The sequence below is a fragment of the Mytilus trossulus genome, chromosome 9 (assembly GCF_036588685.1).
Source record: "Mytilus trossulus isolate FHL-02 chromosome 9, PNRI_Mtr1.1.1.hap1, whole genome shotgun sequence".
Lineage (NCBI taxonomy): Eukaryota > Metazoa > Mollusca > Bivalvia > Mytilida > Mytilidae > Mytilus > Mytilus trossulus.
The window spans coordinates 22158773-22181446 of NC_086381.1; the positions used below are offsets into that span (position 1 = coordinate 22158773).

General features: G+C 32.8%; 2 protein-coding genes across 2 annotated transcripts; one reads left to right on the plus strand and one right to left on the minus strand.

Moving 5' to 3' along the window:
- Nucleotides 1-2562: 2562 nt before the first annotated feature.
- LOC134685315 (serine/threonine-protein kinase TAO2-like) lies at nucleotides 2563-4845 on the minus strand. Its single transcript, XM_063544977.1, has one exon. It carries the CDS (start codon nucleotides 4806-4808, stop codon nucleotides 2691-2693), a length of 2118 nt encoding a protein of 705 aa, XP_063401047.1. The 5' UTR covers nucleotides 4809-4845; the 3' UTR covers nucleotides 2563-2690.
- An 8481-nt stretch (nucleotides 4846-13326) lies between these two features.
- LOC134685317 (uncharacterized) lies at nucleotides 13327-21026 on the plus strand. The gene is made up of 4 exons (XM_063544978.1): nucleotides 13327-13435; nucleotides 16069-16724; nucleotides 17824-17988; nucleotides 19945-21026. The coding sequence occupies exons 2-4, from the start codon at nucleotides 16085-16087 to the stop codon at nucleotides 20763-20765; spliced, it is 1626 nt and encodes a 541-aa protein (XP_063401048.1). The 5' UTR covers nucleotides 13327-13435; nucleotides 16069-16084; the 3' UTR covers nucleotides 20766-21026.
- The last annotated feature ends 1648 nt before the right edge of the window (nucleotides 21027-22674 follow it).

Consider the following 22674-nt stretch of genomic DNA (forward strand, 5'->3'; position numbering starts at 1 on the left):
TTGTTTGCATAAATGTTTGCTCAAGCATTGTAATAAAGATTGACATCTGAAATCGATAGGTAGGTTGGGCTACAGATTGTATACATTATACTTATAAATGTTATAAATTGTTAAGTATAATGTATACAAGCTGAAGCTATGCCTATTTTTTTTTATTGCAGATGTCAATCTTTATTAAAATCCTTCAGCAAATATTTATACAAACAAAGCAAATTAACAAGCAAACCATCGAAACATTTGCATTACAAGCATTAGGAAAACCGCTGAAGTTTAACTTTCAATTATCAATATATTTCAATATTCTATGTTTATAAAAGAATACACACGTTTTTGTCTTGATTCTCAGATATGTTAATTTTTTGTTGTTGTAATCAAACAAAAATCTGTCATGGTTCATAGACATCATCCGGTCAAGGGTAATCTTTTCTATGTTTGTGCTGACCACAGAGTGGTTATGTTAATAATGGATAACTTATTTGAATCCATTTCACAGATCTGATGACTTAATGAGAAAGTTAGACGGACAAAACTATTTCCTGTTTATCTATTTCCATGCCTTAACAAATAGAAACATAAATACTGGTTTTAGTATTAATTTTTAAAGGATGACACTTTCATGTTAGATAGCAAGATTGCTTATGTTTGAATATAATTGTTTTGTTCTAATTTGATAAATTAGTTCAGTTTCTGATCATCCTATTTTCAAACATCAAATTCTTCTTTTTGCAGAACGAGGTGATCAGAAAGTGTGCTCCAACCTCAACTACATTTATTTCTGAATCTGTTCTGAATAAAAAATACTTTAAAAGAGTAACATGTAGAGATTTTATTAATTATGTTTTATGTTATAATTTTACCTTGTTTTAAGAGAATGTTTATGAAGGAACATAAAATAGTCATTGATGTATTGCACATGGTTGTGGTACGTGATTTTCTCAATCAAATAAATTGAATGGAATCATTGTTTTTGTTGTTTTTCCTTTTATTTTCAAGTGTAATTAATTAAAGGTAAAAAGATTATAAAGATTACATTGGATTTTTGTTATTTTCATCATCTCCTGTCATCTGTAAACTATTACACATATCTTACCTGAAAATGATAGACCAAATCTAACCCAACATGGCCAAAATAATCATTTGGCTAGTTTAACTAGAGTTACTGCCCTTTAATGACTTTTGTTTTGCATTTTTACAAAATATCTAATAACTAGGATAGATAGATAGATAAAAACTGAAATAAGCAAAAGTGATCAGCAATACAAGTTCTACAAACAAATCAACATTACTGACATCATCTAATGACTTCTTATTGAAGTAATTGCTCTTTGATGATGAATTATACTTTATTTTGAGTTCCTTTAGTATTATTTGCCTCTCTTTTACCCATATGTAGTGTTTTTGCCTATAATCTCGAAAACTATACTAAATAGATACACATTTTCAATAACAAAATTGATAAGCAAGAGACGAACCACAAATAATATTTATGGCCAAAATCATCAATTGACTAATTGGACTTACTCCTATGTTTTGGTAATTTTTGTTTTTTAGCCTAAGTTTAATTATTGCAATTTCAAGAAAATTTGCAAGAAATGACTATTCAGGTGCAGATATGGAACTGAATAAATTCGAATCCATTACGAATGACGGCTTTGAATTAATCTTATAGTAAGGTAAACAAGGTTGATATCTGCAGAATATCTTCTGTATGAAAGACGTATTTATAAACACATTGACACATACAATAATAACCTATCGCATATTTAATGAGGAGGCCTTTAACCCGAACTACAAGAAAGTGAAAATGAAGTCAAGAACAAATGACCTGGCCTTGAAGGCATAAAACTTTGCTCAGTGCTCCGAGCACAAAAATCATGCTCGAAACATGAAATCCAGCAATTTGATTGGTTGACTTTCGAGTCTGAGTACAAAAATCATACTTGAAAGTTTTATGACCGTGAGGCCAGATGTAAGACAGACATATACTCCACTCAGCTTTACCCATATAAGAACTTGTAAACTTTCACCCCTGATTTATCAGTATTAATGAGATCATATTCATAAAAGTTCCAAATTACTACATGGACATGATAATGAAGTTCAGGTCAATTTGCCATATTTCCTTATAGCACACAGTCTTGTATATATACCACCTTTATACACAATACTTGAGTCGCATAACTTCACAGGCTGTGAAAAGGTAGTGGACATATACACATTAAATAATGGCAATATTTGTATGCCGAACTCTGTACTCGGATTCTTCGTTAAAAAAGTTACCAAGGGCAAATGATTGACTCTCTAGGATTAGAAACAGGCTTCCCTGATATTTTTTTTCTACATGCTGAAGAAAAAGAAGTATACTTATTAAAACTATGACGATTGTGCATATACAAGCTGAAAGTTTAAATTTTTTATATACTTGATAGCTCGGAATTCTGTTTGTTCACAGTAATTTTAAAGTAGTATTTGTCGTAATATATGTACGTAAATGCGAATCTTGAAAAATCTAGAAAAGAAAAGGGGGTAGGATGTTGAAACAGAAAAATCAAACATATCTACTGACAGTTAACAATTTATTTTATTTAATATTCAACTAAAATCAGAGAGAGTGTTAAAAGATTTTAAAAGATATTGGAGTATACTTTGAAACGAAATATATTAAAATATACACAATTAAATCAAAAGTTCTATTTCCCATGGCGCATAATTTCAAACTCTTGTTGTACTCGTTGCCACCCATAGAAGGCTTGCAAAACTTTCACAACTACAAGTTTTGCAGAGCTTGCGAAGTTTTCATGGTTATTGAAAACGAATTCAACCATTGTTTTTAAATCAAAATCTATAAACGTCAGTGTTTGGTGTTCAAATTTGTCTTTCGGTCCAGTGCTAAATATATCTTTCAAACTATTGGCACTTATTCTATGCTTTGCATCTATTCTTTCATCTGTTAAATCTACAAAACCACATAATCCCCATTCATGAGTGTCGAATTTCAAGTAAACTGTTGTCAAACAAATAGCATCTAAGTCACTTCCTGAAAGTTCGAGCCCAAGTTCCTCTTTCAGTCCGCGTGCTGCAGTATTGACTAAGTCAACATACGTTTCACCGTTGTGTATCTTGTAGTCCGGTTTAGATGCACTTTCGACGGCTCCACAAGTGAATTTTCCTGGCGCAGCCATTCCTTCTCTTTGAACACGACGTGGAAATAAAAACTTTTGAGGTTTACCGGGACCTTCATTTGTAAGGACTGCAACATGCAGACCAAACGTGTTACTAAAATATGGATGCACGTCCGCCTTTGAGGGAAGTTCCTCAATCTTTTGCTGATTTGAAAAATCAATCCATATCTTTCTCATAGCCCTATGATGAATATATTCAGACTCTTTGAATTTGAATTCAATTAGTTGGTTTTCTTCTTCACCGGGTCTTGCAAATGCCAATCCCTTCAAAGCTACAGTAGGATTGTTGTCTATTACTTTTTTCCTTGCCATTGTCATAAATTCGTCCAGATTATCTATATAATCTTCCTCAAGATACCACTCATCTGGTCTGTCTCGATATGGAGCCTTTTCCACTTCAATGAGACATTTCAAATCCGAATGGTCGTATCCAGTTGGTCTCATTCCAGATTCATAGAAACCGATTTGTGACGCTTCTTTGTCAGTACACGAGTCAGCAACAAATATATCAGTCTTATCCATGAAGCCCCAACTAAAGAATTCGGCTTCGGTCTTCGGATCAGTAGGTAGTAGATAGGGATTATTTTCCAAACTGAAGAAATCTTTCAAAATTATTTCCGCTGTTGGCCTCAAATTTGGAATCTCTTGATGACACTTTGAAATCACATTTTTCAATGGACCAGCTAGAGTTTTAGGCAAATGAGGAAATGGAATGCTTGCTTGCTGATTTGTAAAGTCAGCAAGCGTATTCGTCGACATTGTATCATAAGGTCGTTCACCATTCAACATGAATGTCAATACATTCTTGAAGCAATATATGTCCGCCTTTTTATAATCTTCCAATGACCATTTACGACCTAATACTTCAGGTGCACCCCATCTTACATGTGCAACGCTGGAACTGGCTATGGACCCGCTCATCCCCGATGACATCCTCTTATCTCGTGGAGGATTGGTGTTGATTTCATTACCGTGTGTTGCCAGACCAAAGTCTGCCAGTTTTACGACGACTCTCCTCGGGCCAACCTCCAGAAGAATATTATCCGGTTTAAGATCGCGATGAGCGATGTTCAGGTTATGGAGATAGTTCAATGCACTAATGATCTGCTGTCCAATATTCCAAACCATATCGTAGCGAAGTCCTTTCCTTTCATGAACTCTCATCCCATCGACATACTTTAATAGGTTTTGATCTATATACTCCATAACCAGAAACATTATTTCACTTGTGTTTCCGTCACTTACTCGTATATTCATTTCTTGCGATTTTGTTTGTGATATATACCCATATCCTCGATATGCTATTATATTTTCATGGCTCAAGTCCTGCAGTATCTTTCCCTCTCGAATTTGTGATTTTGATTCTTCTTTAAATATTTTAACAGCAACCTTTGATCCCCCATATCTGCTGGTATATACACATCCAAAATGTCCAGACCCAATCTCTGCCCATTTTTTATCTAGATCATTCACGTCGACACGACGAACGATTCCTTTATTTTCCTGAGTTTTCGTATAGCCTTTGATGGCATCAAGTAGCTCTAGTGCTTGATCAATATTCTTTTCGGTACAGACTTTCCCGGTTAATGATTTAAGAAGACCTTCCAATTTATCAAATAACTCCATATTTCCTCTCCTTCATTTAAACTTCCTGATAGGAAAATTGTACACGAAGAAAGGTCAATAACCTGAACTAAAAATAAACATTATTCGTTCTTATACTTGAAAATATTTATTTAGTTTTGAATACTATGTCCTTAATATTATTTCACTTGATTTTAATTTTCCTTTTTTCGTCTTTTTTATTTAAAGAAATGTACGACCGTTAAACAACACGAGAAAAAAGAAGAAAAACCAAACAGTAATTTAAAAACAAACATGACAAATAAACTTAAACACACATTAAACAATTACCGTTTTACACAAATACAGTCACGAGTTGGCTATGTTTTACGCCTAAAGATAATTTTAAGATATATTAAACTTTTGGGTCGAAAATTTAAAGTACCAGATTGAAAGGGGTTGGGCTATTTATTGATATCCTGATATTGTCAAGTAGACATAGTTATTAGTCATATTCATATTCTACAAAACAGAAATACACTATCGAATCCCATAATAGAACTCATGAAGCAGAAAACAAGTTAATACTAGAACATGAAGTTTTTCTTTCCAAATGTCATGCACTAAAAGAAATTGAATAACAAAATTAACGAACTCTTTAAGAAATTTTTTACGGAAAGTCCCTACGCAAATGGCAAAATCAAAAAATCAAACGAATGGATAACGACTGACATACTCCTGACTTGTGACATACATTTTCTAATGTAGAAAATGGTGGATTAAACCTGGTTTTATAGCTAGCATAATCTCTATATATTGACAGCGATGTGTTAACAAGAAAAACAGACATTATAGGTAAAAATGTCAAAAATAGGAGTATAGCAAGTAACATTGTTTTATAATCTTCATCACTATTATCAGAAACAAATATGTAAAAACTATCATCCAAATAGTTTTAAAATAGTGCTTTAATGCATAAAATATTTTAAGATAATGTTTATCTCTATTTTGAAAGTGTTACAAATAAAATATAAGAAACAAAATATTCAGAAGTTGAACAAATAAAAAATGTTATTTTAAATCCAATTACTAGTATCACTAATTCACTAATGGAGAGGGAATATGTTTTGCAATATTTGTAAACGTAGATAACGCATAAACTGAAACCTTTTTTTCAGCTCACAGTCAAGATCGAATTCAGTTTCAGACAAGTTAGAGAGCAAATATAGATTAATACCAAAATGTGTATAATAAACGCAGTGGTTGCTCTGAAGGTCCGACAGGCATTTTTATGTGCAATCCATGGTTTTTACCGAAGTATCCGTCTTTGAAGAAAATAATAAACATTATCCAGACGATGCCGTTGTTAAAAGGGTATATCACATCCCATAAGTCAGCACTCATTTTCTGAAAATAAAATATCAGACGTACGGTCCAGTATTATATTACATCATTGGCTCTACACATTTTATTAAGAGCGTTACTGATGATGGTATATCTAGAAAAGTGCATTGGACGCATACCAGTTAAATTTTCTGTATCTGAAACTTTACGATCATTTGAAACATTAACGTTTGGCCAACTTAATTTTACGTTTTTGGTTTTCTGTGATCTTCATCTTGATTATGCTTTGAAGCTGTCCTGTTGGAGCGCCATTTGTCAGTTTTGTATTGACGAATCACACATCTTGCGTACCAAATCATTAGCATGATATCGATTTCTTTTTAATACTAATTTTATATGATTTGCTAAATATTTTTTGAAGTTTCTTAAACGTTCAAAGAGTTTTCGATTTTTTTCAGCTGGAATATACATGATATAAGATTATTATGATCTATCTTAACGATCGGGCGTTGCTGAAAATGTGTTTGATAGTATCATAAATAGTAAAAAAGGCACCCTTTTAAGAAGACCCTACCACCAGACAAAGCTAGATAAACAACTACATGTACGTCAAAGAGAAGCTATTTGGTACACACTTGATAACCCAGAAGTCAACAGCAAATGCTTCACAAGAACTATCATCGTATTAGATAAGGGCAGAAATAAAACAGCTCTTATGTACCATAGGTCAACAAAAAACCCCTCCTACTAGTTTTGTAGGATTCATTCAACGTACAAAGAACATTTTATTTTGGACACACTTATGAAATAAAGGCAACAGTAGTATACCGCTGTTCAAAACTCGTAAATCTATAGACAAAAAAACAAAATCGGCGTAACAAACTAATGGAGCGCCATTTGTCAGTTTTGTATTGACGAATCACACATCTTGCGTACCAAATCATTAGCATGATATCGATTTCTTTTTAATACTAATTTTATATGATTTGCTAAATATTTTTTGAAGTTTCTTAAACGTTCAAAGAGTTTTCGATTTTTTTCAGCTGGAATATACATGATATAAGATTATTATGATCTATCTTAACGATCGGGCGTTGCTGAAAATGTGTTTGATAGTATCATAAATAGTAAAAAAGGCACCCTTTTAAGAAGACCCTACCACCAGACAAAGCTAGATAAACAACTACATGTACGTCAAAGAGAAGCTATTTGGTACACACTTGATAACCCAGAAGTCAACAGCAAATGCTTCACAAGAAGTATCATCGTATTAGATAAGGGCAGAAATAAAACAGCTCTTATGTACCATAGGTCAACAAAAAACCCCTCCTACTAGTTTTGTAGGATTCATTCAACGTACAAAGAACATTTTATTTTGGACACACTTATGAAATAAAGGCAACAGTAGTATACCGCTGTTCAAAACTCGTAAATCTATAGACAAAAAAACAAAATCGGCGTAACAAACTAATGGAGCGCCATTTGTCAGTTTTGTATTGACGAATCACACATCTTGCGTACCAAATCATTAGCATGATATCGATTTCTTTTTAATACTAATTTTATATGATTTGCTAAATATTTTTTGAAGTTTCTTAAACGTTCAAAGAGTTTTCGATTTTTTTCAGCTGGAATATACATGATATAAGATTATTATGATCTATCTTAACGATCGGGCGTTGCTGAAAATGTGTTTGATAGTATCATAAATAGTAAAAAAGGCACCCTTTTAAGAAGACCCTACCACCAGACAAAGCTAGATAAACAACTACATGTACGTCAAAGAGAAGCTATTTGGTACACACTTGATAACCCAGAAGTCAACAGCAAATGCTTCACAAGAACTATCATCGTATTAGATAAGGGCAGAAATAAAACAGCTCTTATGTACCATAGGTCAACAAAAAACCCCTCCTACTAGTTTTGTAGGATTCATTCAACGTACAAAGAACATTTTATTTTGGACACACTTATGAAATAAAGGCAACAGTAGTATACCGCTGTTCAAAACTCGTAAATCTATAGACAAAAAAACAAAATCGGCGTAACAAACTAATGGAGCGCCATTTGTCAGTTTTGTATTGACGAATCACACATCTTGCGTACCAAATCATTAGCATGATATCGATTTCTTTTTAATACTAATTTTATATGATTTGCTAAATATTTTTTGAAGTTTCTTAAACGTTCAAAGAGTTTTCGATTTTTTTCAGCTGGAATATACATGATATAAGATTATTATGATCTATCTTAACGATCGGGCGTTGCTGAAAATGTGTTTGATAGTATCATAAATAGTAAAAAAGGCACCCTTTTAAGAAGACCCTACCACCAGACAAAGCTAGATAAACAACTACATGTACGTCAAAGAGAAGCTATTTGGTACACACTTGATAACCCAGAAGTCAACAGCAAATGCTTCACAAGAAGTATCATCGTATTAGATAAGGGCAGAAATAAAACAGCTCTTATGTACCATAGGTCAACAAAAAACCCCTCCTACTAGTTTTGTAGGATTCATTCAACGTACAAAGAACATTTTATTTTGGACACACTTATGAAATAAAGGCAACAGTAGTATACCGCTGTTCAAAACTCGTAAATCTATAGACAAAAAAACAAAATCGGCGTAACAAACTAAAACTGAGGGTTACGCATTTAATAAAAGAGGAGAACAACGAAACAACTTTAAAATGTAACACAGACAGAAACGGACTAAGCATTAGACAAAATCCAATGACAAGTATAACATCAACATCAAATACATAAATTTGGGATAGAAAAGTATCGTGACACGTCTTATAGTAATGTGAACTCACACTCAAATATAAGAGAAAACAAACGACACAATGGAAACACAACGTTAACATGTAACACACACAGACACGAACTATAATATAACAATTGAACACCCATAAATTAGTTCGGACGGAAAGTGTACTGTTACGTTCTGCACATCCGACGGACATATTCCAGGTCTTACATTTCGCAATTGGGGTACTAAATTATAAACTGGGTGCCTTTGATAGCTTAACACACCACTGTGTTGATGCCACTGCTGGTGGACGTTTAGTCTCCAAGGGTTTTACCAGCCCAGTAGTCAGCACTTCGGTGTTGATATGAATATCAATTATACCAACTTTTATTAATTTACTGATTGTAAAAGTATGAATTATTCGAAATATTCAGGATTTTCTTACCCCAGTCATAGATGAAAAAACCTTAGCCGTATTTGGCATAACATTTTAGAATTTTGGGTTATCAATGATCTTCAACTTTGTACTTGTTTGGCTTTTTGGTTATTTTGGTCTAAACGTAACTAGATAAGCCTGATATCTTTGATAACCGTTCCTATTAGAATTTCTTGACTTGAGCGAATAATTGTATATCCAAGGTCGATTTTTGACTGCCATGTGCAACTTAAAACATAAACAGTAAAATCGACTGTAAGTTATATTTTCTTACTAAGACTGTGTTCATCTCATAATTGCATATACAAGGAGTTCCAGATGTTTTCAATTTAAACCTTAGCTTATAGATACAAACACAGATTTCATTACATTTTGTTAACTGCAATGTACTAAACATTCTTCATACAAAAAATCAAAAAACTTTAGATAACAGTAGTTCATCGATGTTTTTCTGAAATTTATCTTCATTAGGAATGCTCAAAATCAATATTTGTAAGCTAAGGCTTTTTTTTTTTTAGATCCGATACATTTTGGAGTTATATCAACAAAAGAGATTAAAAAAAATATAACTAAAAGGGATACAAAAAAATAGGACCAAGGCAATCGAAGACAAGCTTTGCTTAAGGGACGTGAAACCTTAGTTTCCTAATTAGTATGGGTTCTTAATTTCTTGAACGGACAATTTTAGAAAAGTTCGTTAGTAGTTGCGCCAGTTCTGAAATATTGACAACTGAAGAGAAATAACTTTGTAGACTGATAGTTCACCATCCAAATTTTCTGATTAGGTTGCATCATTATATACACCAGAAAAGAACATAAACTAACATCAGACATGGCTTTCCTCGCCTCATTTGTAGACTTATACCTCGAATTTGACATTAGCGGTGATCTCAGTACAAGATTCTATGACAAACGAAACCATTTCAATTTTGAAATTATCTATTTCCCCTACCTTAGCAGCAAGATATTAACTTAACCTGCATGTATTTCCCACCTCATTTGATATTCAATAGCTTCCACTTTCTTTTCATACTTTATTAATATCACTTGTGTCTGAACAAAAAGTAAGGAACATCTTGTGCTTTTTATCAAACATTTAATCGAAGACACCAATACATTATTGATAAGAGAGAGGCGAAAGGTACCCAGAGATACATTCAATCATTTTAGTCTAAAACAAAACATCATGGCTTAAAAGAAAAAAGACTTAGAGACATACAATATTACACAAAACACAAAACATGAAACTAAAGACTTAGCAACACGAACCCACCAACAAATGGGGGTGATCTGCAATGATAAGCAGATCTTGCTCCAAATGTGGAACCCGATGACTATTTCATATCAATTTCACAAATAAAAAACGATGTTTATCATCTTAATTACATTTTATAGTGATCTTTGTGAATGATCATCTTTCATGTTTAGCCCATTTTGGTAATACCCTTGTGGAGTGGGTCAGTACTTGCCCATCCCGCCATAGTGTTATTGTGCTGTGGTAAATTTTTGTATTCTTGTCATTTATTTTCACTTACATTCTTTGTCTTTATGCCACTTTATTTTTCTTTGTTGACATAATTTTGTTTTTATAGTGATTACGTTTTTATCACAACGTTGACTACTGTTCCTCACAATTTCGACATGTTCTCCAAATATGTCTGATTGTTTTGTTTACACCTTGTTGTCAATATAATGGAATTGTACGCCACCGTTATACTAGAGAGAGGTTGGGCTAGCTATGAAACCATGTTTTCCCACCATTTTCTGTAATAAGTGAGGAAAATGACAGTTTTTGCCATTCGTTTGATGTGTTTGCAATTCTATGTGATAACGAACTTTCCGTTTTGATATTTTCTTTGAGTTCGGTATTTTTGTTATTTTGACTTTTTTCATTCGCAGTGGAATCGACCCATTGCTATTAAAACATGAAATTAAATATTTATAAATTTCAATCTTCCGATTATAATTAATTAATTTAATAATGACCAATTTACGAAAGTTGGTTTTTAATCATTTAAGAACCAGCTTCTGAGATAATTGTAACCTCGTGGACAGATAGGCCATACCCAGAGATAGCAGCCAAGCAAAAAATGAAACAACGCTTCATACATTGTAGAGAAAGAGAGTTTTTTTTCAGATTGCCATTCATCTAGAAGGCTCATAGACAAAATTTGAAAGCCAATGATGTATCAGAACTGAGGCAATTGATGTGCTTTATAACCAAAAGGGACCTTTGAAAATTACAAATTGATCTCAGGTCAGCATTACCTGAGTTGAAACCTTAGTTTTTTAATGATTTCTTAATGTGTTAAAGGGACCATTTTTGGTAGGTTTGCTATATAAATCACGTGATTTTTATAGTATTAACCACTCGAGTAAATTTTACGGACGCCATCACGAGTTGGTTGACCGTTATGGAATAACCGTTTCACAAATGATATCGGATATGTTCCTTACGTCGTAACTAACGGGTGCCATATGTGGAGTAGGATCTGCTTACCCTTCCGGAGCACCTGAGATTTCCAGTGTTTTTGGTTGGGTTCGTGTTGCTTATTCTTTAGTTTTCTATGTTGTGTCATGTGTACTATGGTTTTTCTGTTTGTCTTTTTAATTTTTAGCCATGGCGTTGTCAGTTTATTTTCGATTTATGAGTGTTACTGTCCCTCTGGTATCTTTCGTCCTTCTGTTAAAAATATTTCCACAAAAAAAACGAGAGAAGGTGCATGCGCAAATAAGGTTGCAGTTTCGTGATATAGCGGCATAACCCGTAATGTGAATTCGAAATGTATCTCAATCTGAAATCATATTCTAACTGTAAATTTACAAAGCAGACACACATTCTACTATCTAAACAAATCTCATAGCTGAAATGGTATTCCGGGTCTTACTTCCTTATCAGTATAATTCATTACAATAAGATAGCTGCTAACGAACCAAGATTTCTAAATACATGTAGCTAAATTGCTATCATGATCCTGTTGTGTAAACATTGTATAAGGATTGTGACACGAATCAACCACGACACATTCATGGTGTTCAGTTCTTGGTATACTAAATTAAAAAGAATCTGTTTCTCTAATGACTAAAAGATATTTTTTTCTTTTTTGTTAAACGACAACCCCCTTCACATTTCACGAAGTTGTCAATTTCATTAACACCTGTTAGCATATTTTGATTCATCCAGTTAGCTAAAGAGGTTATGACTCTAAACACCATCCAATGATCTTTTGATATCACCGGCAACCACACGTTGATAATTTTTTTCTATACAATGGGTTCAGATAGGGATACATTTCTATAGAATTAGAGAAATATTGATATATGCTATGTATCTAAACTCACCATAGATACCAGTAAAACTTTTTTTTTTTTTTTTACGGTAGACGTGCTTTTCGTCTATGAAAGACTCATCGTTAACGCTCGAGACAAAATAGTTCATAAGGCAAAATAAAGTATAAAGTTGTATAGCATTGAGGAACCACACTTAAATATCATTGGATAGATCAAGTACACACAACTGCTAACTACTGGACTAGGGAAATCCTCTGGATTTATTACTGTTGACCATCACTTTTTGACACTAAGTAAATACTTTTGTCTCTTATAAAGGCTGAACGTATAAGAAAATATTAATGAATGAAATCCAAGGACAAGTGTATTCTCTTCAATCATTATTTTAGTTTGAATGTCAATGTTTTACGCACTTGCTATGCAGTTGAGACATTTAAAAACCGGAGCCAAGATGACGAAATAGAAATTAAAAGATATAATTTAATAGTGCAGAATTAAACTTATAAAAGTTCAAAGCAATAAGTATTCATCATTTTCTAAAAAATTGTACACCGAGGATATTTATATATATCAATTTTATTACGAGTTTTGATTAGACAAGATAAAAATATCAAACTACAATTCCTTATTATATATAAAGAGTAAAGGAAATTAAACTCCCAAATATCTTACGGAATTCTATCAAACATACTAAGTCAACACCCATTTTAATGCGTAGTAAACGTGAATAATGTTATTCTCATTTTACCCTATCAAACATATCTTCACATCTGTAAATAACAGTATCAATGTTTGTCACTTTAAAACGAATGCATTAAAGATAACTTCCTGATTGGTTTTATCACAAGAAGTTTCATCACAAAGGTACTGCATATTATCATTATTACTTTAATGCAACATAATAAATGCTTTTTTATATAAAGTTAAAATGTTTGCACAATTTTCTTTACTTTATATCCGTTTTCATTGCTATTGCTAATGCTATTTGCTATTATTAACCACTGTATTCATGCGTTTGAAAATATAATACTTGAAAACGGAATTTGAAACGATTGGTGACCTTCTGCCGTTGTCTGTTCTATGGTCAGGTTGTTGTGTCTTTGACACATTCCCCATTTTCATTCTCAATTTTATTACGAGTTTTGATTAGACAAGATAAAAATATCAAACTAAAATTCCTTTTAAATTTTCTTGATGATAAGTACTATAGGTACATTTTGTCTTTAGTTGTTTAATTGTTAGCTTTTCCTTTCTATGTAGCATAATTCCAGCGGCACTAGATATACTACAAAAGTCGAAATTCAATATGATATTAAGCAATTTTGCCAACCAAAAACACTCTTCTCTCCACACTGGTGCTCTAAACCAAAATATAAAAAACCCGAAAAATTATGAAAAATTCAAAAGTAATAACCCTTGTTCCTGCAAAATATATATAATCGATGAATTGAATTTTGTAAACTGGATTTTTATAAATAAAAACATAATCGAAGTAGATCTTCACAAATCAAGTACTTAATTTTATTGTGAATAATTCGTTTAATAATATTCTATTGTATGAATTGAATCAATTTATTTGCCTAAAAGGTAAACGTGAATTTCTTCAAGATGGAGATAATAAACAAAATTGTTTTACACTCTGTAAACCAGGTAACAATTATTTTCTCTTTACGAATGTGCATCGAGGACCAAGGTGCAGAACAATGCAAAATTCGACACATCAAAGCGGTAAATGTACTTTGACAAATAAAATTTTAATCGTCGTGATATGAATATGCTTTATGTTAATTGAAACATCTATGGTTTGCAAATAGATAAGAGAATAGATATGAAGTATGAGAGAGCTACATACAAATAAATCTATGTTTTGTGATCTGCATGAACGCATACTGTAGTAATATCTGAGAGATACAAAACCTATTTTAGAATGTGCATCAAGGATTGAAGTGCAGAGCAATGCAAATCATGAAACACCAAAGTGGTTGAAGTACTTTAATTGTCAAATATAATGGTAATGCGTCGTGGTATCAATTTCAAATTCAAAATAGAAATAGGAAAGATGTCAAAGAGCAAAAAAAACTACCAAAGAGCAGACTATAGCCGAAGGTGTTCACCGGGTTGCCTCTAAGTGAAGTAGTGTACTATTTAAAAGAAAATGGACGTCACATTAAACTCCAAAACATATAGGTAAACTAAAATTTAAAAAAAATACGACTCGCAAAGTCTGAAGGCTTCTGACTTGGGACTGACCCAGAAATGCGACAGAGTTAAACATGTTTTGTGAGATCTCAAACCTTCCCTATACATCTAGCCAGTGTAGAATAAAGAAACACATAACAATACGCACAGTAAAACTCAGTTTGAAAGAAGTCTGAGTCCGATGTCAGAATAGGTGAAAGAAGAAACTAAGCAAAATGGCAATGATGCATACATTAACAAAGCATTTACTGACATGCCAGCTCCAGATCTCGATTAAACTAATTGAATAATTATGTCTTCATATAAGTACTTATTTTAAAAATATTTGTTTTGTTTCCTATTCTTTGTATACTGTAGTGAGTTACGATATCTGTTGGATATATAGATTTATGGTCCCTTTTTCTAACTTTTTCTGCCTATCGAATTAATCTTTAAAATTAAAAACATCAAATCGTCTTCTTTAAGGTCCTTTAACAAATTATATATGTTCAAAATTAGTCTTATAACAGAAAAAAATATGTGTTCGTATTTTATATCCGGTTACCTGATATATATTTAGTTCCACACGTTAAATGCGTAAATAAAATGGGAATTCTACACCGCAAAATGACAAGTGCTTTTTAATGAAATAAATTATTTATGATTGCAGTGCAACAGGGGTAACAATGAATGTCTAGATTTTCATACTACGGATTCTAGATTCAATTTCAGAAATGATGTAAGCTTATTGTGTCTAAGTTCACAGAAGCGCAGTCATTCAGGAATAATAAACAGTCGCAAATAAAATTAACACATATAAAATGTATTTCAGCCTCTATATCATAAAAATTATTTTTGCAATCAACATGATCAAAAGATACAGTGTTTTTAAATAATTTACCAAAATGTAGACAAAACGCGCGTCTGGCATATTAGATTAAAAATGTACACCACTGGGTCGGTGCCACTGCTTGTGGACTTTTCGCCCTGGAGGGTATCACCAGCCCACTAGTCAGCACTTCGGTGTTGAAATGAATATCAATTATTTGGTCAATGTTATAAAGGAGAAGGTCCGGTAAGGGCCAATTTTGGCCTCTAATTTTAGGTTGATCTAACGAAATATTTTGAACACTCTTTAAAAACTTAAGTGTCTATTTCAATTGATTCAATTAGTTAATGTGAAAGATTTCAACTGATTTAGTCTTTAAAAACGTTCCCAATTGCGTTATAGTCAGAAGATATACTTATACAGACTGTAGAACATTTAAGATTCTAACCCTCATTTGCACAATTTCTTAAATTTCCCATTATATTTACAGACTTTGAGCGGGAACAATGCCTTGCTGTACAAAAGTTCTCGGGAAAATCCAAGCGAAACAGATCGAACAAGATGATCTTGGAAAAGCAAAACAATTTAGATTATTCAGCATTGCTCGTCCATACATGCGAAGTTTCCACTCATCGTGGTTTTGTTTTTTCATCGCTTTCACTTCATGGTTTGGGTTACAACCATTACTCCCCACTATAAGAAAGGAACTCAACTTATCAAAAACCGACCTTGCTAACTCAGGCATTGCTAGTGTAGCTGCTACTGTGGCTGTTAGGGTTATTATTGGACCTATGTGTGACAGATATGGACCTCGAAAAACAATGTCTTGTCTTCTAATTTCTGGTGCTGTACCTATGGCACTAGCTGGGTTAATCAAAAGTGGCACAGGTCTGATTATATTGCGATTATTCGTTGGAATATTAGGTGGAACATTCGTTCCGTGTCAGTTCTGGACTACAGCAATGTTTAGTTCTAAGATTGTTGGAACTGCTAACGCCATAGCTGCAGGATGGGGAAATCTAGGTGGAGGCTTTACTTTTATATTAATGCCGGGATTATTCCGGTTAATGGAAGTATTTGGAGCACATGAATTTCTGGCATGGAAGATAGCAGTCGTTATACCTTCAGTTATATGTGTTCTCATAGGTAGGTTGTACAAATTTCAATATACAATGAACATGAATGCATGGGCAATTAAAATTTGAGCTGCTGAACTCACTATTCCGTAAAACAATAACAAAACATATGATTAATTTGACTATTTTTTTAAATTATCATTGGGTATATTTCAATCAATCAGATTCGTATAGAAAAATTTGCATGTTTTTGGAATTTTGGGTCCTCAATGCTCTTCAACTTTGTACTTGTTTGGATTATAACTTTTTTGATCTGAGCGTCACTGGTGAGTCTTATGTAGAAGAAACGAGCGCCTGCCGTATCAAATTATAAGCCGGTACATTTAATAACTATATTCAATATACTTTCAAAGTAAACTGAAAATAACTGATCAAAAAATGATATTGCACGGTTATTTTCAAAATATCAGACACAATCGGAACAGCCAATCAAATGAATTAGTGCTCTACATCTAGGTTATTGACAATAATAACATAACAATCATAGTCTTTGTACGAAGTTGATGCAAGCATATGTTGACCAAGAGAAGTATATTGACACAGAAACTCGCCCCGAGCCAATTTACTTCTTTCATGTCAATATATTATCGTATCGACGGCATGTAAAGGTTACAAACTGATATCAGAGTATACCACAAAATGTTATTTTGTTTTCATTTAATTTAGAATAGGCTATTACCTCGGCGTAATAATATGAGCATTGCAACATTGGAAATGTTCGAAAAACCCATGCGAATTTCCCTCTTCTTTAAGATACAAGCATACTTTTTAGACTGTCTTCCAAATATGTTTACTGTTCAGTCTTGAAAAAAAACTAACTAAAAAAAGAGAGGCGGAAGATACTAAAAGAATATTGACAATCGTAAGTCGTAAACAAACACAAAACGCCATAGCACAAACCGAAGAACAACAAAGGCCACAAGAGTCTATAGAGCATTAAAACTAAAGACTATGCAACAGCATCAAAACAATGAAATAAAACATACAAAACCATAATCGGTTTTAACATGAGTAGCAAATGAAAAACTATCGATTTGATTAATGTACAAAACTATTATCAAATTGAAAGTAATTGCTTGCTATTAAAAAAATTTGTGTATTTTTTTCAGGGATTTTAATACTGTTCACTTCTGATGATTGTCCAAACGGCCATTGGGACAACAGAACATTACCACCATCAGCCAAATTACCAGAAAAGAAAACAGATGAAACACAAGGTGTTGCGAATTTAGGATTTAAAAATGACTCACAGACAGAAGAGATGTCAAAGGAAGGTAAGATATAGAAAAAAACATCAAAATATTTTTTTACCGGAATTATCATATATAACAGGCTTTGAGAGGAAAAATGTTTTTTGAAAATCAAAGCCATACACATAGAAGAAGATAATCTTAGAAAAGCAAACAAAATTAGATCATTCATCATTACTCGTCTAAACATGCATAGTCATAAATGCTCTCTAGTTACACATGTTACATGTACGATACTGTTGTTAAGTCATTAAGGATTGCATATTTCGACATTGCTAAATATATAACTTCCCCCGACTAGCAATTACGAACACCTATGTTACTAATCTTTCTGATTTCAACTGAACCTGTTCTAAATTGTCGAAAAAATATACTGTCAGTAACAACAAATCTTTGGATTTACAGAAAATGTAACGTAGAATATCATATACTTTAAATTTTAAGGTTTGATGAAAAAAAAGAATAACCGAAGTCATTCTTTGATGTTTTACGTTTCCACACTATAATATTTCTAATAGAGCATTTGCATTATTCACGTATCAGGATACGCACACGGATCGACGTATACGTATCGAACAAATTTGTTTACAATAATGATTTCACCCCGATATCAATAAAAATTAAATGCATTATTAGATATTTTCATCGGGACCAACTTGACTTTATTTATTCTTTCCTCATATACGTGATATACGATACGTCGATACGGATACGCCAGCAAATACTTGATTAATGGAAATGCTCTATTATTACTGATGACGTATTTTCACCAAAAAAGTCCCGCGTGTTTAGAAGATAAGTTCAACGCACTGTGCAGAACATACACACAAGATCTATTGCGTACCTTCTTTTTGTCCTCATTATGTATGCAGTTAGTGCTACCAGACTTTAAACAAATAAAAATCATTCAGGTCCAAGTTTAAACTAAACAAAATAAATGACAGAAGACCTGTCTTTAAATTTGAATGATGCCCTAGAAAAACCAAAGTTCGTAAACACAAATTATGTAATATGTACGATAATACTTTTTTTTGTAACAAAAGATTAAATGAAAGAAATGATGGATTTCAAAACTACATGAATTATCTTTGACTTTGTCATAATTATACATTCACTGTTTACCTAATTTGAAAATAAGAAAATGCCTGTACCAAGTCAGGAATATGAAAGTTGTTGTCCATTCGTTTGATGTGTTTGATGTGTTTGAGCTTTTAATTTTGCCATTTGATTAGGGACTTTTCGTTTTGAATTTTCCTCGGAGTTTAGTATTTATGAGATATTACTTTTAAAAAAACTTTGAATTTTTCAAAATACCAGGTATTTTTGTCCCCACGATACATATATGACATTAGCTGTATTTATTAGGTCCTCAATGATATTCAACTTCGTACGCAAAAACGAGACTATCAAACCTGTTTATAACAAATCGACATTACATCGATGCAAGCCCACACGAGAATCATACCATTTAGGAGATAACTGTATTGTATTTTAAGCTCCGACGGCATCAATCGGGGATTTGATAGTCGCAAATTAAGTTTACTGGCGACGCGTTAGCCGTCGGAGCTTAAAATACAATATTGTTATCTCCATTCTAATGTATCTGACAGAAAACAACGTTAAAACATGTATTTAAAATCTGTCATATGCCGTCTGCGCTTGCGCGTACGTTCCATAGCAACAATTGTCAATTGATGCCATGTAAATAATTGACGTTATCCAATCAAAATGAACGTTACAAACGTTGTTGCATTAGAATTCACAATATGTGTTCCAAACCAGATTTATAGTTATTTATTCGTTTTTAATTTATTATCAACTTGGATTTATACTTACGTTAATCAGTTTGATCCTCCTCTGAAATTAGCGTATGTTATAAATTTTTATTTTTTATTTATAGTTTTAAAAATTATTCAAATTGTTATTAACTACATACCAAAACTTATTTAAACTAAAATACAAACTGCCATTTACTTTCAGTCGAAAAGGAAACAAATGTTGACAAACTTGAAGAGCAGACGTCTCCAATAGAACAGAGAGAGGACAATAAAGAGCCAACCAGCCTAGTTGGCAAGTTTTGGGCAGCTGTTACGATGGTGGTTTTAGTGATGCAGTACGGAATGTGTTTTGGAGTAGAAATAGCTGTCAATACCGTTATGAACCTTTATTTTCTATATAGATTTAAAAAGGAGGACTGTTTGAAGGATATCAATAATCCATTTAATAAAACAAACATGACTACACCAAGTCTTGTCCGACTGGACGACACTAACGAATGCAGCATTCTTGATCAGGATACAGCTAGTTTGATTGCATCCTTATTTGGTCTAATGAATCTGTTTGCTAGGGCAATGGGTGGGATTTATTCTGATGTTTTGCGTCAACATTTAGGAATTGCGGGTCGTCTTACAGCCCATTTCACTTGTCTTGTAGGAGAGGGCGTAATGCTAATAATCTTTAGTACTATGACTACTATACCCAACGCTATTGCTGTCATGATATTTTTCAGCGTGTTCGTACAAATGTCCGAAGGGACAACCTATGCTATCGTCCCTTATGTACTTCCATTACACATTGGTATTGTAGCGGGATTAGTGGGAGCAGGTGGGAACGCTGGCGCTCTGATATGGAATACAATATGGCGACAGTTAGTGGAGGACGATCCAAGTAGGTGGTTTTGGCTTATAGGATTAACCGTTTTATCCGGAAGCGTACTGACGCTTTTAGTTGAGGTACAAGATCAGCGGATCTGGGATGTATTTGTTTGTGGTAAACGTCGTAAAAAGAAGTACAACTTATAGAAATTTAAACAATATTTGATGGATTGTTTTTTTCAATTCATTATTATTTCAATAAATATGCATCTATATATTGTGTCAATTATATAAATATATAATATGTATATAAATTGGTTTTAAGAATAAACAACGATGTAGTTGTATCAATGTAAAGTACAAATGTACATTTTCTTAAATTGATGACATACAAACTTATGATTACATGAAGAATAACTGTCAATTGGATATCATATGAATAATAAATACACATTGTGTTCGATTATATTATAGGTTTGATAAAATACAAAGCGAATAATACAAACTACATGAAATACAAGAAAAGCATATGATTGAACTTTCAAATTATGATAGGAACCTTTTTCTCTTCAACATGTATTTCTGTAGCAATACAAAAATAATATTTTTTTTCATTCTTCAGTTAAAACAGCTGACCCAATAGTCATTAAATGACACCCATACGATGCGGAAATGCGGCACGACAACGTATTAGCGTATGCAACTCCAATTAGAACAGATTAATAATAAATGAAACTTTTTTTCTTTGGCACTACAACAAAGGTAGTGTTCAACGTTACATTTTATCATTAAATTGCAAGTATGTTGTCCCGAAAAGGGAGACATTGTTCTCGCTATACCTTCATTACTGCATTTTGAATCTAAATATCATAGCTTATGGTAGATTCAAAAATTCAAAGGTGGACATACTATAGTTCTATCTATGTTCAATATTTATTCCAAAACAAGTAATTAAAATTCAAACCAATGTTCCTTTGATATATTGAATATAACATAATGCAAATATTCAAACAGTCATGCAGTTAATCGACAAAATAAGATAAAACAAAATTTCACACTCTATGTGAATCTAATCATTATTGTAACGACACTCTGATTTCCAAATAACACTAATCACTCATACTTGCTGAATATTCCTGCAGTCATTTAAATCAGAGTTTCCTAAAATAAACCCAATACTCATGTCCTTAGTATGTCGTCAATAACATATTTTAAGTTGTCTCTGAAGATTAATTGCAGAATATATTATGGTCATACATAATTTATGTTTGTTATGCATATTCTTCAGCATCTGTACATCGGAAATGGATCAGTCATGTGCATGTACATCAATGCATTTCAGGTGCAAGAGGATTATGTGCCCTTTGCCATGAATCATGAACTCTGTTGGATGTAAGGATTTGCAAATCTGTGGATAGAGGTTTTATATAAAGAAGTATTATATTAAACGATTTATATTGGAATACGCTGTAGCATCAACATCTTTGTTTTCATATTTAAGCAAACTATGATAGATGTAAAATTGAGAATGGAAATGGGGAATGTGTCAAAGAGACAACAACCCGACCAAATAAAAAACAAAACAGCAGAAGGTCACCAACAGGTCTTCAATGTAGCGAGAAATTCCCGCACCCGGAGGCGTCCTTCAGCTGGCCCCTAAACAAATATATACTAGTTCAGTGATAATGAACGCCATACTAATTTCCAAATTGTACACGAGAAACTAAAATTAAAATAATACAAGACTAACAAAGGCCAGAGGCTCCTGACTTGGGACAGGCGCAAAAATGCGGCGGGCTTAAACATGTTTGTGATATCTCAACCCTCCCCCTATACCTCTAACCAATGCAGAAAAGTAAACGCATAACAATACGCACATTAAAATTCAGTTCAAGAGAAGTCCGAGTCTGATGTCAGAAGATGTAACCAAAGAAAATAAACAAAATGACAATAATACATAAATAACAACAGACTACTAGCAGTTAGCTGACATGCCAGCTCCAGACTTCAATTAAACTGACTGAAATATTATGATTTCATCATATGAACATCAGGCACAATCCTTCCAGTTATGGGTTTAGTATCATACCACTATAACATATATGAGAAGAACATA

What these genes read in the sequence shown, in the direction of transcription:
- LOC134685317 (XM_063544978.1), top strand. Translation starts at nt 16,085, where the DNA reads ATGCCTTGCTGTACAAAAGTTCTCGGGAAAATCCAAGCGAAACAGATC. An exon ending in AGTTATATGTGTTCTCATAG is followed by an intron (nt 16,725 to 17,823) that starts GTAGGTTGTACA and finishes TATTTTTTTCAG; the next exon opens with GGATTTTAATACTGTTCACT. An exon ending in AGAAGAGATGTCAAAGGAAG is followed by an intron (nt 17,989 to 19,944) that starts GTAAGATATAGA and finishes ATTTACTTTCAG; the next exon opens with TCGAAAAGGAAACAAATGTT.
- LOC134685315 (XM_063544977.1), bottom strand. Translation starts at nt 4,808, where the DNA reads ATGGAGTTATTTGATAAATTGGAAGGTCTTCTTAAATCATTAACCGGG.